This window comes from Rhopalosiphum maidis, chromosome 2 (genome assembly GCF_003676215.2).
Source record: "Rhopalosiphum maidis isolate BTI-1 chromosome 2, ASM367621v3, whole genome shotgun sequence".
NCBI classification, from domain to species: domain Eukaryota; kingdom Metazoa; phylum Arthropoda; class Insecta; order Hemiptera; family Aphididae; genus Rhopalosiphum; species Rhopalosiphum maidis.
This window is the reverse complement of record NC_040878.1, coordinates 69,819,885-69,837,713: the sequence shown is the minus strand read 5'-3', so window position 1 is coordinate 69,837,713 and position 17,829 is coordinate 69,819,885. Positions and strand designations below refer to the sequence as shown.

At 23.0% G+C, this 17,829-nt stretch overlaps 1 protein-coding gene across 2 annotated transcripts in view; it reads right to left on the bottom strand.

Annotated features, from left to right (window-relative positions):
• LOC113551039 (furin-1-like) overlaps positions 1 to 17,829 on the bottom strand; it is a 105,981-nt gene that overhangs the window by 81,633 nt on the left and 6,519 nt on the right. For both annotated transcript variants that reach the window (XM_026953045.1, XM_026953046.1), the window contains exon 2: positions 6,671 to 6,775. In XM_026953045.1, the coding sequence (XP_026808846.1) occupies positions 6,671 to 6,775 (105 nt within the window). The remainder of the gene's footprint in view (positions 1 to 6,670; positions 6,776 to 17,829) is intronic.

The following is a 17,829-nucleotide window of genomic DNA, read 5'->3' as shown; positions in this document are numbered from 1 at the left end:
ACTTGTTTTCTACGCAAACTTATAAGAAAATATAATAATAATCAATATAAAAAGAAGAAAATGGGTAAAAAAAATTCTGTAAAACAGTAAGTTGTTGAATGTAGGTACCTCGTTATTATGGTAAGTTATTGTAATTTACCTATGTGTTGAATTTGAATTAACGATAAACCATTTCATGTAAAAAACGATTCTGAGCAAACATGATCTATTAGTTCATAATAGAATCAAGTCAATTTTATGACTTCTAGGTATATAATATTACTTTTGATGTAATTTATTTTTAGTGTTAATAATACGGTAGACTGAATTAATTTTTGCCAAAAATATTGGAAGACCCCATGAATAATATATTTGAATAATTACAACAAAACAACTAAATTCGTTATTCTTTGTTTAAATATCTAATTTTTTCTAAATTTTATCTTGAAATGACTATAAAAAAACTGTGACTATATATTTTTTTAATTCATTTTAACTTTAAACTAGTTTTGTGTAAAAATGTCTATTTTTCATTATATATTTATTTATTTTGAAAAATACTTAGAATTGTCAATTTTGAACTCTCAAAAGTACCAAATCCTTCCTATCAGAAACCACACTCAAAATTGAACATTGATGTATTTTTATACTATATTTCGTGTATACAGACATAAAACAAAACACATCATTGTAAAAACAATACATCCATTGCTTCGCTCAGAATCTAAAAACAAGTATGGTATAAAATATCTATATAAATGATAGATGTATATCAGCATGTCACACATACATAAATAAGATAGCATACAAATACTCCTATATACAGTATAGAATTGAAGTACAAATAATATGAACAAATATGAGCTGGTTGAATTATTTTCACATAAACTGAATCAATAAAGTGGCTACCACATCAATAACTTACATGGTAGTACGCGTGCGTGTATACGTAAACGATTAACATTACGAAATTGAATAGCAAATTAGTCTGCTCGAATAGTATATATAAATAAACATAAATGTAAAACTTCATCAGAAATAAATAACAATATACAATATAACCATTATTGAAATGTTTGTTCAGGTATATTAAAATAGTTGCATTTAACTGATAAGTAACATGATTCAACGATTGACAAAGCGGAACAGAACTAAACATCATACTAAAATTCGATGAAATAGATTACTACGGATTTTTTCATTGATCTATATTCCATATAAAAACTAGAACAGTCGATAGCTGTATGTGAAAAAAAATTAAACTGACATAGTTCACGTTTAATTCATATTAATGAATATCTATTAGGTATTAAATTATTATCCACAGGATAGTAACTAAAAATTAACAACATATAATAATATTATAAAAAATATTTTAATTTATATATTTTAACGTATTTTTAGGCGATTTTCAATTGGCAAAAGACGTTTACAAAAATATACATCGCGATATCCGAGTTACGTCCGCAATTTTCTCGCGACATGTACGAATTGCGCCCTGGTTAATAATTAGTTAGTAATATACAAATTTTTCTTCCCACTTTTACAGACTGAGGACTGTTATTTATATAAATAGTGTAGTGGTTAAAAATTGTAATTACATATTCTAAATCATTAATTGTTTTAAATGCATAAGGTTGATTTTATTAAGTGGTATGGTTAAAAATTTTAATTTTATATATGTATCATTTATGTATTAATTCATTTTTGTTTGCCAATTTGTGTACAAAGTCAAGACGTGTTATATTTTTGTTGAAAACTCAGTCATTGTCTTTTTAATAAATTCTTCTTTTTCCACATCCTCTAATCATTTTCTTCTTAAATTAATAAACAAATTAATAAATACATTTTAATATAAATGTCAGTTTGAACATTTTTCAATACTTCAACAATATACAAATTGAAAAATGTTAGAATACGATAAATAAAATATCCCATTTATATTTGAGTGAAACAATTCACATGAATTGGTGGTAAGCATATTGACGGTTGAAATTTACTTTCCAGGGAAATATAATTTTTTTCAAAATAATTCAAAAAATTATCAACTCTTTCATCGTTAGGTTTTATAGCCATTAGGTCTTCATAAAAACAGTTATTAACCTCATTAGGTTTTAAAAATGAAAGACCGAAGAATTATTTCAAGATTTTCCATTGCAAAGTTAAATAAAAATATATAAAATCATGATGAATAGTCCAACAAATGGAATGTCAAAGTATGACTAATGATGACATGAAGAAAATTAATTTCCAACAATAAATTTAAGGTGGTATTTACAGATAAGATATTGATAATTGCAATTATCTACGATTTTATCACCAAACATTATTCTCAGTTGTTGAAAAATCACGGACGCAACTAGTATATATCGTGAGAAAACCGGGGACGCAACTCGGATATGTCGTGACAAAACCGCGGACGCAATTCGAATGCGCCGTTTTATACTACTCCAAAACCCAATGACTGACAAACAAAATATACATTTTAGCTCCAGAATATTGAATCCTTACTAGCATACAAGATTGAAAATGAATGTTGACAAAACTTTTTGTCGAAAAATGAAAACCTTTTTTAAAGTTAAAATATAAATAAATATTATATTCATTATAAGCGATATTTAAACTTTAGTTCCTAAATAAAACTATGAATTTATTAGTTTTACATTTTATGTGGTTTATTTTTTCGTTCGTCTCAGTCAATAATTTTCTGAGAAGTAAAAATGCTGCAATCTTAATTGTTGGGAAACATTTCTTGAAAAAATTGATATTGTTCCTACTCTGAAGAGGTTATAAGAGTAAAAATATTCAAATATTTTCAAATTGCCTAATCGATAAAAACTAAAAAAACAAATAACTGGGATATTATTAATAGAATTATTTATTTTATTGTAATTCAAAAATATATAAACATAAACAGGGTGTCCCGTGAGGTTAGTATATTTATAATTTGCATTTTCTAGAAACCATATAATATGGAAAATATGTCGAGTTTTATTCTTGTTTTTATAGAAATTTAAAATTAAAAAGATTGACAATAAATACATATACATTTCCTCAAAAGTGCTGTTCTTACAGTAATTAAAAAAATATTAAAATACATTTGAAAAATGTCTTCATTAAGCACATATTATCCAGTGGTAACCTGATATGCTAGCACATGTTGCAATCAATCTTAGATTTATATTGAAAGTACTCTTTTTAAACAAATTTGAAAAAAAAAAAGTTCATTCATTATTTTAATGTTTTTCTTAAAATGTAAATGATAAATATAAAATTAATAAAGATAAAAATAATAATAAAGAAAAAAAAAGATCGAAAAGTTTTGCTTTTCTTACATTTACCCAGTATGTGTCAACTACATACAATAATAATTATTATTATCATAAAATCGCATTCACAAAATAATACAATTTTAGAGGAACTTGTTACAATATTTTTATTATTTATAATAGAATATTATTTAATACATAATATATTATTATTTTATGTAAATAATGTATTATTAAAAAAAATTTAAGAGCTTCAGTTGATGAATTAAAATATAGTAATAGGTACACAAAACATAAACTATATTAAACTAATAATCAAAAGTTAACTTGACAGGATACAGAAAACAGAAATAATAATAGACAGCCATTATGAATTATGACACAGCCACCTCAGTGCAGGGTAGACAGTATGTGGACGATAGTGATCTATAGTGAAAGAACTATCGTTTTTATCTAAGTGATATCACTGATATCAGTAAAAAAAAATACTATAGATAATAATATGTGAGAATTTGTATTTTAAGATAATTTAAATTATTTTTTAAAATATATTTTTCTTTGATCAAACATTAATTCGTGATTCATCGTAGTTTATTTAGCTTAAAATAATAAAATTAATATTCGTAGATTCTCGTAACTTGTATTTAGTTCAAAAATAGCGAATGTAGTTTTTGTGTTTTAATTAATTTATAGAACTTTTAATTTTATGAATTATTATTGTTTTATTTACTGGTGTTTAAATCCAACACCATAATTCAAGAATACATTTACAAAATACAAGATTATATAATTTGAATTAAAAGTTTTAATTTAAAGCAAATTGAAAATGTTGCTGTTGGGTCAGCTTGACATTTTCAAGCACATTTCAACGCCCATAAAACTCTGGACCCAGCTATGTTAAAAAAAGAAGTGAGAAAGAAAAAGGAAATGCAAAGAGAGAGAAAGCTACAAATATTGTCATTGGACAGAAACATTTTCCTAAACCCGGACGTCTGGGGTGGGTTTTTTTTTTCATAATTTCTTTATTATTATTTTTTTATATTATTCTTCAGTCTATTTTTTCGAACTCCTGTAGCTTCTCATATCATTTGACTTTATGAATACCGTGTGTTAATATTTAAATTAAATTCTAAAACGGAATTTTCAGGGAATTCCGGGATCATCCAATTACATTAGTTTGTACGTTGTTACCGGACTGCAGACAAAAGCTCAGCGGTTTTTCCCTTCATTTCTCTGAAACACCGTCATCAATCTTGTTCATCCCCGTTGTCGCGGACTTATGTGCACACAAAAACCACTCCGGGAGCCATTTTCCGGATGTCCCGACAGAATTTAAGAAATGGGATTATAATGTCATTATTTTCACGCCTTGACGGGCAACAATATTAAAACAAGTGTATGGAATTCTATAAACGTTTCTTCTCCATCTTTTCTACCCCCCCCCCCAACACTCACGACTTCGTGTGTCTGTGTATCCACCCAATGTCATGGACTTAATTATACAACAGTGGACTTAATCAGGTTTTTGAACGCTGAGAATAATATAAATGTCTACATTGTATCAACTTATTTCATTAGAATAAAATGAAAAAAGCAAATGTATACATCAAGTATATATATTTTTTTATTTTTTAACGCAGGTGAAATCACTTTATTGTGTTAAGTAGATATCTTGTATTTCTCATAATTGAGTAAGTCGTTATTATGGATGTGTTACATTATAATTCACTACACATACGTCATTGCATACGAAAAACGATTCCGAGTGAAGATAACGTAGCAGCCTACAATATTACTATCTATCGAAATAGATTTTATGATTATTTTATTTTACAATTATAATAATTCCTTTATTACTAGTAATATAGAGTTTGAACTAATTCTTAACAAAAACTAGTTAATAGTTATATATTGTAAGTACAAAATAATACAAATTTGAAAATTATATCATTTATTATAACTAATTTTTATTAAGTCATAAGTTAATATTGGTAAATGTTCAGGGTGTAATCGTTTATTTTCGTTTAAAATTTAAAATATCAAATTTTGTAAAAATGTTAACTCGAAAAATATTGTTTTTACATGTTTTTGATATATTATGTTTTCAGTTGATTTAAGAAGAACACCTTACAGGAACGTTGTATAATATTTTAAAGGCTCAGCCATTGACATAAATACAAAATAAGGAATTTTAAAATAATAAATTAAATAAATAAGTTTTATTGTTTTAAATGTATAAATATATCTAAACTACTCCTCGCCACATCTCAAAATACGCTAGTGACGTTATCTCTTGAGTTCATAATTCAACAAACTCTGAAAGGTACTATCAATGGGCAGTTTTTCTCGTCAAGATAAGATCTATTGTTTTATTTTTGTTTATAAATGTAAGCAATAATCATATTAATTTATTGTGTTATTTTTAGATACAAATTTAAAGTTTTCTAAATAAAAAAAAATGTATAGATAACAAATTTAAAAAAAAAAATCCCACGTATCTACATAATATTTTAAATCAAATATATTCATATCACCACTCACAATCTTAAATATATAAACTGGACATATACCAATTCTTCCAAAATAATTATTTAATTTAACTTGAATTGGTAAAAAATAGTATATCTTGATTAGTTAATAGTTTATTAATATAACACATTTTAAATAAACTGTACTATGATTATAATAAAAAAATAAGTATGTAAACTATATTTAAGTTATGAGAATAAATTATAAATTTATTTTCAAAGTTATTTTTACTATGAAATAATTTTTTTTAACTATTTTTGTATTTTTATTAAGTTTATTTTTTATTGGATAATATAAATAATAAACCAAAAGTTTTTTAATTTTTATTATAACTATCTGTATTTTTAAGGTGAGTTTTTGAACATTGTTTTATTTTCATTCTTGTGAAATCATTTTTTTCTTTGTAGGTATCCATGATGGAAAATATGTTACTTCTCGATATGAATTTACAGTTTGGGATTTCGATTTATTTTTTTATGAATTCCAACTGACATATGAATTGTCTTTTAATGTAGGTATATATAAATAATATATATATATACGTGTGTATCTGTACATTTCTTTTAAACTTGTTAGTCCATACACAGTATATAAATTGAATAAGGAAATTTAATATAGAGTTTCACTATAAAAAAAAATATAAATAAACCAAATGTTACCACGTTCGAAGTTTATTCAAAAAGAATCTACTTGGTCACTATCAATATTAAAATTATATAAAATATAAGCGTTAGCAATAACTTAAAAATCAAACACAGCTATTGGTTACTAAAATAAATTATTATCAGTTATCATTCTTATTTCTCATTTATATACATATATTGAATTTATAGAAATGTAATGAACCTTAGATACATAATTATTAATGCATATAGTTAAATGATTTATATTACCTGAGGATCAAGTTTTAGACGAGAATGGTATTTTTCATCAACGTAAATTGATCTTTTGTGTACGTGTTGATGTTCAAACAGATAAAATTCATTAAGGCTCCCAATCTGTAACAAAAAAGTTTAGTACACAAATATTATATTTTATAAAAATGTTAAATAATTATTCTTAGAATACTTTCAGAGAACGTTTTAGCCACATGAATTCTTCCATCTTACTGACGAATTTATCAGAAAAATATATCACGTATAAAGAATAAAATGCTGATTTTATTTGATATTTTAATTTCAAATCAATATAATACGAGTATTTTAATATTTACCAAAAAATTACAATTTTAAAATGAGCCTATCGAGCTTTTAAAATGTAAAAATTTGAACACATAATATTCTTATATATTTTACCTAATTTATGAATTAGAATACAATTATAAGAGAGGTACAGACATCTGAAAGAAATGTGTGTGCCTGAAGATTTAAATGTTATATTGTCTATTACATAACTAATAAGAAATGGTAGTTAAAATAATTTCTTTGAGGAGAGGAACTTCTAATCCCGCATCCGCACTAAATTGAAGTATCGCTTTATGCTATTTAAAAATTTATTGAAAAACCAACTGAGTTTAAAGAATTATACTGGCCATAAAATGAATTATGTTTTGCAGAATTTTAAAGCAAAATGAGTGGTTATAATGTGATAATGTGATTGTTAATTCTTACCATTAATAAACTTATTAGAATTTAAATAATTGTTATACTAATTGGTAGGGCTAAGTTATGTAAATAAAATGATTTTTAATCAAACAACTAAAATCGTTTTTGTTATTTGATATAGTTCTACAACTTTGAATTGCTTAGCTTAAGTATTCCAATTTATTAATTGTAAATATAATATAGAATCGTAAAATGTAATCAACGAAATAGTAATAATAATAATTATTATTTAGGAAATAACTGTAAAATCAGAAATAGATTTTTTCAATGGATTAACGTTTTTCTTCATGAGAATATTATAATACATAACAATATAGAATATAGATGCTGTATTTATCAATTACGCATAAATCATTTTTCGATTATTTGGATTTTCATATTATAAGTATAACATAATATAGTTTATAATTTAAATAAAAACCGATAATTATCGAGTAAACAAATTTTTCTAAATGAAAATATTTACTAATAAATAATACTTTTTTTTTAAATAGCCATGTATTTTATGAAAGTACTATTGAATGTTTGAGTAGATAAAAGTATTAAAGTGACATTTTTCCAAAAATGTTCACCTTTATCTATGTGACATAGTAACAACCATAATATATTGTAATTATCAACTGTGTGTCTGTGTATTTCTAAAAAGAATAATTCTAATTTAATATAATAAATCATTGGATGTAATTAATTAAATATTGTGCAATATTAGGTATTTATGATATAAATCTTCCAGCTATTCAATGATAATTGGGTATTTTCCGAAATATATTACATTATACCATTATTACCACTCAACCCTTTAATTAGTTTTTAATACTATAATTCAAAACTATTTTAGAATAACTAAATTAATTATATACACATTTCTTTCCAAACAAAAAACCCACAGAAAAAATATTTGAACACTTTTAAATTTTTATCCTCGAAATAGTACTTGAAAAATGTTAAGAAAATAATAAAAAACAAAAATATATTTATTATATATATTTATTATTTATATATTATATATATTAAATATATTAATATATATATATATATATATTATATATATATTATTTTATATATATATAATATATATTTAATATATTGTACACTCGTTGTTTTTCACAATAATTTATAAAAAGGGATAAAGTAACTACTATACTGTATATAGGTTTCGATTATACCTCATGATTGAAGTAAGTCACTGTAATGTATATTGTATAAATTTTAAATCAATGCTAAGTTATTATATTATACAAGACAGAAGCGTAACCAGGACTTTTTTATAAAAAGGGCTAAATACTTTTAACTTGAACTATTAAAAATCAAAAACAAAAATACTGATTACATAGGTAATAACGTTGATTTGCTGTTAACGTATTTACTATTTTAAATAATTACAATTTTTAAGACAATTTCCATATTTAAATTTAAATATTGTAAGACAATATAAAAAATACGGCCAATGGGGTATGCCCCTTTAGCCCCCCCCTACTGATACAATACATGATTCTAAGCTAAGATGGTCAGTGAGCTTCCATTGCAAAGTAATTTTATTTTTTTATATTAATATATTTAACTTTTTAAATTTAAATCTATTCTTCTAAAACATTATTTTATACATGTTTATATTTCTAAAATAACAAATTATTATGTATTACAATGTCAAGCTATTTAAACTAACAAAAACTGTAACAAACATAAAACAAATATCTTAAATTATCTGGTAAATTCTATTATGAATGTTTAATGAAAATCTCAATTCTGCAGTAAGTTATTCATTTTTAAGTTCACCTTGAAAACTATATTAATTTTGTCAAAATTTTGCGTAAAAATTCCCATTGTTCATGGTTTTCCTAATTATATTAAAAACTAATAAGCATTTTTTACATTTACCCCCTACTATCTTCCTAAAAAAGTACCAATTGGATCCAAATTTTAACAGAATTTATTCTTAAAGTTTGAAATTGAAATATTTATACTACCTACTCTAAAGGATGATAAATGATAACGGACACGGCAAAAAAAGATTAAAAAAAACACCCATAACTGTAAAATTAATTAATTCATCGCTTTACTAAAAGTCTAAATAAATGTTTATTAATGCTATAGGTACTTCTAAATTTATTTGTTTACATTATTTGCCCTGTTCGATAAATATATTTTAAAATTAAACAAAAAAATATTTTTAAATAATTAACTTTCCCTTTAAAACTATAAAATGAATTATTTTAATATTTTTCTTCTGATACAGTTTCCATATAAATCTCTTTATAAAGTTTTATAATATTTAGACTTAAATGAGTTAATATTTTAACTGTACATTGCATTTAAATGCAAATGCATACAATATAATGGACATCTAAGCTTTAATTCTTCTATATTGATCTTTAATATCGTCGATCATTGTCAAAAACCGTATCAGTGGCAAACAAACTTTTTGCGATTTAGATTTTCATAGAATACTTTTGGTATCAGAAACAAAATATATGACCCAAATGTAAACTTTTTTCATTTTCGAATTTGAAACCGTAACACATATATTACGTATTTACATAAGTCTATTACATACGCTTATTATAAAATTCCCATATTTCATTGACATGGTTAGGTCAATAGATTTTAATAAATTAATAGCAAAAACCGGATTCAATTTAAAAGTCTTAATTTTCACAAACTAGCATAAATATGTTATTACTTTTTATATTTAGCATTAGTATATTATTTATTATAAAAGCAATAATTAAAAATAAATAAATATTGTATTTCAAAAATAGTTTTGAGTTATATCAATATTGATTAATATATTTTATTGATAGTGTTTTTTTTTTTTCAAACTAATAGTAAACTAGTAAATGACACAATATAACCATTTAAGTAATAGTTTACACATTTTTAACACAAGAATTATTTATCAACTATTTTAATTTTAAGAAGTTCAATAAAAATGTATATAGATAAATGTAATAACAAACAGATTTATTGCTACTTAGCAATATAAAAAAGATTTTCAATCTATAAATGGCAAATTAAAATACCAGATAGTTATCAGGATATTCAATACACATATACCAATATCAACAACTATTTTATTTTAAAATCCAATAACACAATTTTAATATGGGCAATGAGCTAATATTAATTATAAAACTCACTAAGCTTTATTAAACTAATATTCAAACTTTTATTCCAAAATTTAGCTTATTTTAAATATAACTAAATACAATTTTGGTTGTATTAAAAATAAGATTTATAAGCTTGAGAGTATATACCAGAACAATTTCATGGGAATTAAGATGCTTTTTCTTAGTATTTTATTGATTTATTTTTGATATTTTTTCTTTTATAATACATATACATTTTTAATTTACAAATGCAATTTAAAATAGAACGTTTCTACTAAGTGTATATATTTTTTAGAAAAAACGTTCTTAAATTATATTTAAAATAACATCATTTTATTATTTTGGAATTCAAATAGCAATGGTGAACACAAAATATTTTCAAAATTTACTTTTAATATCCACGTCAGTTGAATCCAATAAAAGTGTAATTTCATTACATCTCAGTTCAAAAGCATTGTCTTATTGGTACCCAAGGGAGAAAAGAAAAATAATGATATAAAATAAAAACTACTTTGAACATTTCACACGAATAAATATTAGTCTCGTTCTTACCGATATAATACAATTTAATAACAATATTATTGTAAAGTTGCAAAAAAAAAAAAAAAATATATGTTTATTAATTTTGGTAAATATTGACGTACTTATATAAAATGATTAAAAGAATTCCTTAAAACGAAGAGTCAAGGATAACGGGATTTTTATGAGTTTACACTTTACAATTGTTTTTTGGTATCTCATGTTGCCGCTGTGGTTTATTTATACCTACAAAATTATTATTATATCTGTTTAAAATTTATTGTATACTAGTCAAATCTCAGTAACTTTATTTTCTTAAGATAAATACAAAAAATATAAAAACATAATAAATATTTAAATCATTGTTCTTTTTATAATAATACACTAAATTTCTTCTTCTTAATACTTAAATTAAAAAAATAACATTATGACTTACACAAAATGCAGATGATTATTTGTTTTTATTATTATAGATTAACTACAATGAACTTTCCATAAATTATATTTCACTTTGATCTTAGCCAATAGGACAATAAACAATGATAAATTATACTTAAAACATAGTTTTATGTAATATTAATTAAATTTATTATTTATTATAATTTCAAAATACAAGTTTAGGAATTACCTTACATAAACATTGAGATTTGCATACATTTTAATGTTTTCACAATACTTGCATTGCATGTAGAGTTGGTAATTAATCATATATTTTGGCGATCAATATTTTCAATGTATAGAATATACTGTTAAGTCAGATATAATACAAAATAAAGTTTTTTCAATTTAAATGTATAAAATGTACAGCCTACAACCGAAATCGAAAAACAAAATATACGACTGAAAGTATAAACTTTTTTCATTTTAGTATTCGTCGTTCTAAAGTATACACAATACAACACAACCTTTAAATTCTTTACGCAATATATTTATATTTATTTACACATTGATACATAGTAGACGATTTTCACTCGATCAATAATATTTTGATGAACAAAGTTTAACTATAGATAAAATTATATTTTTAGGGTCCATAATTCCATTTTTTTTTCGTTTACTATCAAATAAGCATAATTATACCATTTTGTAGTTTAAAGGCAATAGTTTGGCATTTATTAGTATGACATTTCAATTTCTTAATTTAATTTAAATTACTTAATAAAACAAAAATATCCGTGTTTTTTTAATTGATTACAATATAATATCATTCAACAATCATTTTAATGCAATAAAGAGCTAATGACCCATGATACTATTATAGAACTAGGTAATGAACAACAAAAATAAAAATCATTAAAATACTTTTTCGTAGGTTGTAACGATCTGCAATAATATATTGTGATTTTTTTTTTAAATATTAGTGTGTGAATTACAATTTTAACTATGAAATATGTATATTATCTTTTTAAATGTATTTTATTTCCCATATGCTTTTTTTGATTTGACCTAAACATTTTCAAAATACATTAAACACTAATTATTTTAAATTTTATTTCAGTTTCAAAATCAATTTTCAATTATTAATTTTGTAAAACGATTTAAATCGTATTAAATACTATTTCATTCGACTGTCTTTTCCCTGGTGTATTTATCCAATTGAAAATGCATAAGTTTTAATTAAAATGGACTAAGGTTACCGTTAACAATCAATGACTATATTTCTAAATAACTATATTACCATAGCAACCTCGTTGATATACTTTTTTAATCATAATTTTAAAATAATATATTATTATATGATACAATTATTTTCCATTCAACAAAGAAAATATCAAGTAGCGCGCTACGTATTTTTGTTCCTTGCTTCTCTGTAAATGTAATATTCGGTGAATATATTATGTTTAAAGGAAAATATAACACTGTTCATCATACATAGTCATAGTGGAGATTCTTAATAAGTCATCAGTTATCAGTGGGTGAGCATCTATTCTTACTCAATTCTGACTATTCTTAGTCTGTTGAAAACCGTTTCGAAAAATTGCAACTCTACGTATGCCAGTGATCAATAGTAGGTTGTATTCTATTTATTCGTTTTGTTTATTTTATAATATGATTCATCAATATTACAAAGCGCTTAGTAAGTTTTATTTCTTGTTTAAATCATGAAAGATGTTGATTAAAATGTTGTCTCCGGTGGTTGAGTATGCTATATTCTCGACATAGATAAAGGACTTTTCGTTAGTGATAAATTTATATTGCTTTCGAATCAATAATAATATAATACTTACCAACAATTAATTAAAAATTTTTAATAAAATATATAATAATTATTATCTTATCTGCTATAAATACGTATATGTATGCCCAATCGGTCTCATTATAACATTTTTTCAATGTATTGCTACCAGATTATTGATAAAGAAGATATATTATAATAATATTTTATTTCAACGTATTACGTTAAATTGTACTTGGTATAATTATTAAGTATCTCGTCTTGTAATTAATATCAAAATCCTCTCATATTCTCTGGTTTTATATTAATTTGTCGAATATCACAGATACACAGTAACACAGATATACAACATTTTAATAGTTACTACCACGTAGCTATTGATTTTAATAAAATAAATGTGTTAATATTGTCTGGAGCTTGATAATTTTAATATACGTATACCAGCAATATTTCATATAAGTCTTAATAAATAAAATCAATATTATGACAGTTGATACTTAATCAATTCCTGGATAAAATATTATACATAATATATATAAAAAAAAATGACTGCAGATACTTTAAATAATAAAAAAACATTATATAAGTATCTATACTATAATAGTAATGACTAGAAAAGTTATCATAATATTCTTAACTTTATGAGTTATTAGAATTAAAAAAAAATTGCCATTAACTACTTAAAAATTGTATACATATTTATTATCCCGTTAAACCTTTAAAATATATAATACTTAGAATTCAATCAATTTAAAGTAGATGTCCTGTAAAACTAATCTTAAGAAGAAATCGTATTAAATGAATTAGGCATTGGTCGGGCAAGGGGGCTTTTTGGGATAAAGGGAAAAGCATTCAGCACATTTTAGTTCAAGTCAAAATGAACATTTGAGTTTTTCTAAGAAAATCTCATTTATCCCAATTATCGTTTGGTACCTATAAGATACATCTGTAGAGGATTTTTTAATTCGATTGATCCAGTATTGTAAGAAACGTTAAAGAGAAATTGATACCTTAAATTTCCAGTTTATTTTATTTGTATAATTTATATTTAAAGATGTATTTCAAAATATTTTCAATCTATTTCAGTGTTTAGTCCATAACTTCAAAATTAAAATATATTAAATAGTTTTCTTTGGCAAATGATGGTTTAAAGGAAGAGTAACGGCTTAAAACTTGTTTTCAATTTCTACAAACGAAATCGGGTGCAAACATATTTAAGCGATGAACAAATAATATAAGGTATGTGGTTTAATGGTTCCTCGAATAGCTTAACCACGTTATATTACACTTCAAAAGAATAAAGTTAATAAAGTTTTAAACAAATGCTTCTAACTTGTCTATTTTATAGTAAAAACAAAATCCCAAGTAAACATCACGAAGTTGTTTAACTAAAAATAATGTTAGGTTTTCAACAAAATAAAATGTAATAAAACACTAATATTATTATTAGAAAATTCACATTAGGTAAAGTGTACAAACATAATAACAAAGAAATAAAATGTAGTTGCTTTTAACTGTAATATATGTTTTATTTAAATAAAATAATATATAATAGGTACCTATTTAAAATAATTCTCTAGGTATAGATAAAAGATAACAAAATTTATCAAGATAATAAAAAAAACAGATTTTCTAAATTTAGATTTTAATTATAGTTATTATAATTAATTAATAATTATAGTTTATTCTATACATTTTAATTTAAAAAATATCAATAAATAGTTTGTAAAATATACAAGATAACTTGTGAACTTAATTATTCGAGAATGTGATTTGAGTAAAAATTAAAAATACATATTATATCCATTATTGGCTATGAGCGTGTATTACCATGTAAACCGTTTTTAAGCCATTTTGGTGTTTGAAATGGTCTTGGGATTTCTTAAATTGGCTTTCATGTTTCTCCAGAGACATCCTATCAAGCAATAAATCAACTTTGTTCATCGAAGAAAATAGCATTTTCATCAATGTGTAAGTTCTATAAAAATCATTCACTGGTCACGATTTTAGCCTTTAATAAGCAACATGACATCAATGTTTGAATCCAATGAAATTTATATGACAGCTTTTATCATACTAATAACATTTTTTTTTTAATTTTTACCCACATACTTTTTTTGTATTCAATACTTCTTTTCTGTAAATGATAAACTTAACAAATAATAACGTATATGATTTTATTATTAAACGTATATTATTAAATACTTGTATTTGATTAATTAGTTTATAAATAAATATTATAACTATATAAATTTATTATTTTTTCAAGAAAATTAATTTTTAGTGCTTAACATATTATAATAGATATTTTAGTTTGATGTAAAATATTTTATTAAATTATTTAATTATTTATAAAAATTAAGTACAATGAATAATAATAATTTATTAAATACTCATTAGGGACTTACTCTACTTATCTCTTTATTTGATCATGATTTATACTAAATATCCATATTGATATATTAATACAGTTTATTGATAAAATATTTAATTATTGATTGATTTTAAAGAAAAACAATTTAAATCAAGAAGACTGATGAAAAAAATAAAACTTATACACGTTCAATATGTTTGTTATTTTAAAACTATTATTTAATTCAATTTTATTGTTTTTAAAATTTTCTTTTCGCGCAAAGTACCCTTAGAACTTAAAAACAGTTGATTCCAAATTTCAAATAAACTTGCTAATGTAATGACTGTCAGTTAGATTTTAACATGATTTTTTTATCTATTCTCTTCAACTTTTAAATAAAAAAACAAATAAGGCAACACAATCAACAATTTACAGACGTGCTGACTCTTAGAAACTATACCCAATCAACATGCTTCGTTGTCATCACTTAGCATATAGTACCAATAATAGACTCCTACGAATGTCTACGTAAACATAATAATATGTATTAGTATTACACTATGCCTCACTAACCTAGACACGTTGGTATAAAATATTCCCCAAAAACATTTGTTTCAACTATTAGATATATAGCAAATAAAACTAGTTATCAAAATAAAAAAAAAACTTATGGAATTTAGGAAAATTAATGACTTTACAAAAACATTATAATTTTTATCTATAGTTAAAAAAAAGATTAAAAAATTAATAAGCGGCGATCTGATTTCTCATATAGAATAAATAATAATTATTTGATTTAATTATTAAATCTATAATTTACACTTTTGTGAGGTTATATTTATTTATTTTTTGTTTTGTTTTATTTAAAAAAAAAATACAATATAATATACAACTTACGAGTATGAATACAATAAAAATGTATATTAACAATATGTGTTTTTATCTTGAATTTTTCTGAGAGGAATCTCATTGGATGCATTTCTACTAATATTTAATAATACATTTTTACTGCATTGGGCTAAGTAATTGTATTTATTATTATTTTTTACTTTTTTTGATATTATTAAAATATAAAAAACAATTTTTATTTTTATATTTATAAATTTTTTAAGAAGCATAATTAAATCTATCAATTTTAAAAATAATCTAACTTAACTGTCATTATTAAAATAGTGTTCACTATCAATTTTAAGTACTCAAAATTGTATTTAAAACAATACAATTAATATGAACATGTATGTTTTTTTTTTTTTGATTTATTTATACATAGGTATTCAAGTGGACAAATAAATTATTAATATATTATTAAATAATTTAAAAAGAATATATTCTCTATTAAAAATAATTTTTAATGTATTTATATCGTCTTAAAATAATCTTATGTTTATTTTTGTTACAACATATCTATTTATTGTTTTAAATACACAAAGTGCAAATAAATGGTACTTTTACATAATAAAGTTGTGATTATATTCAAATAAAATGTTGGTTATCTCAAAATGAATTTTTATCTTTAAGCTTTTATTACAAAATAAATAAATGAAATTTACATAATATTGTTTAATTCGATCACTATAAAAAGTTATAATCGACATTAATACTATGAAGTATTCAATAATATATATTTCTAAAATTTAAAAAATATATAAAGACAGTTATGTATCATTGAATTAAAATTTAACACACTAATAATAATATGGTTTTAAGGACGGGGAATCGTATACATCAAATAATTATTTTTATAGTTATTTTAATCCTACAAAATAAATACCACCACGTGCAGTGGTGTGACGTGTAGTTGTCAGTAGTGAAAACAATCACTAAAAATTAAACCTACCTCCTTCGCAAAATGCATGAATCAATGTGATGAAGTTAATTGTAATATTGTTTTTCTTGTTTACCACACTCACAAATGGTAAAATTAATATCTTTATCATGGTTATCACTGACTATACAAGAATTAAGAATATAAATATGATTTTTTTTTAACTATTTAAATAATTAAATATAATAACGAAATAATGAATATCGACTGTTGAGTAATAATAGCTCAAAATTGAAAATCAATAAGCGGTGGTGGTCAATGTCAGTCCCAGTATCGTATCAATGCAATAGAGTAAATAATATGATGATGTTGATTAAAACCATGATTGGTCGTATAATATTATATTTGAAATTTGCTCATATTTCAATACCATTACTCCTTATATTATGCCATAAAGTGTTACTTTTTTTCCATAAATTGTAATAGTCTAATAAACAAAATAGAAAAGGGAATTGAAATCGCTTTCAC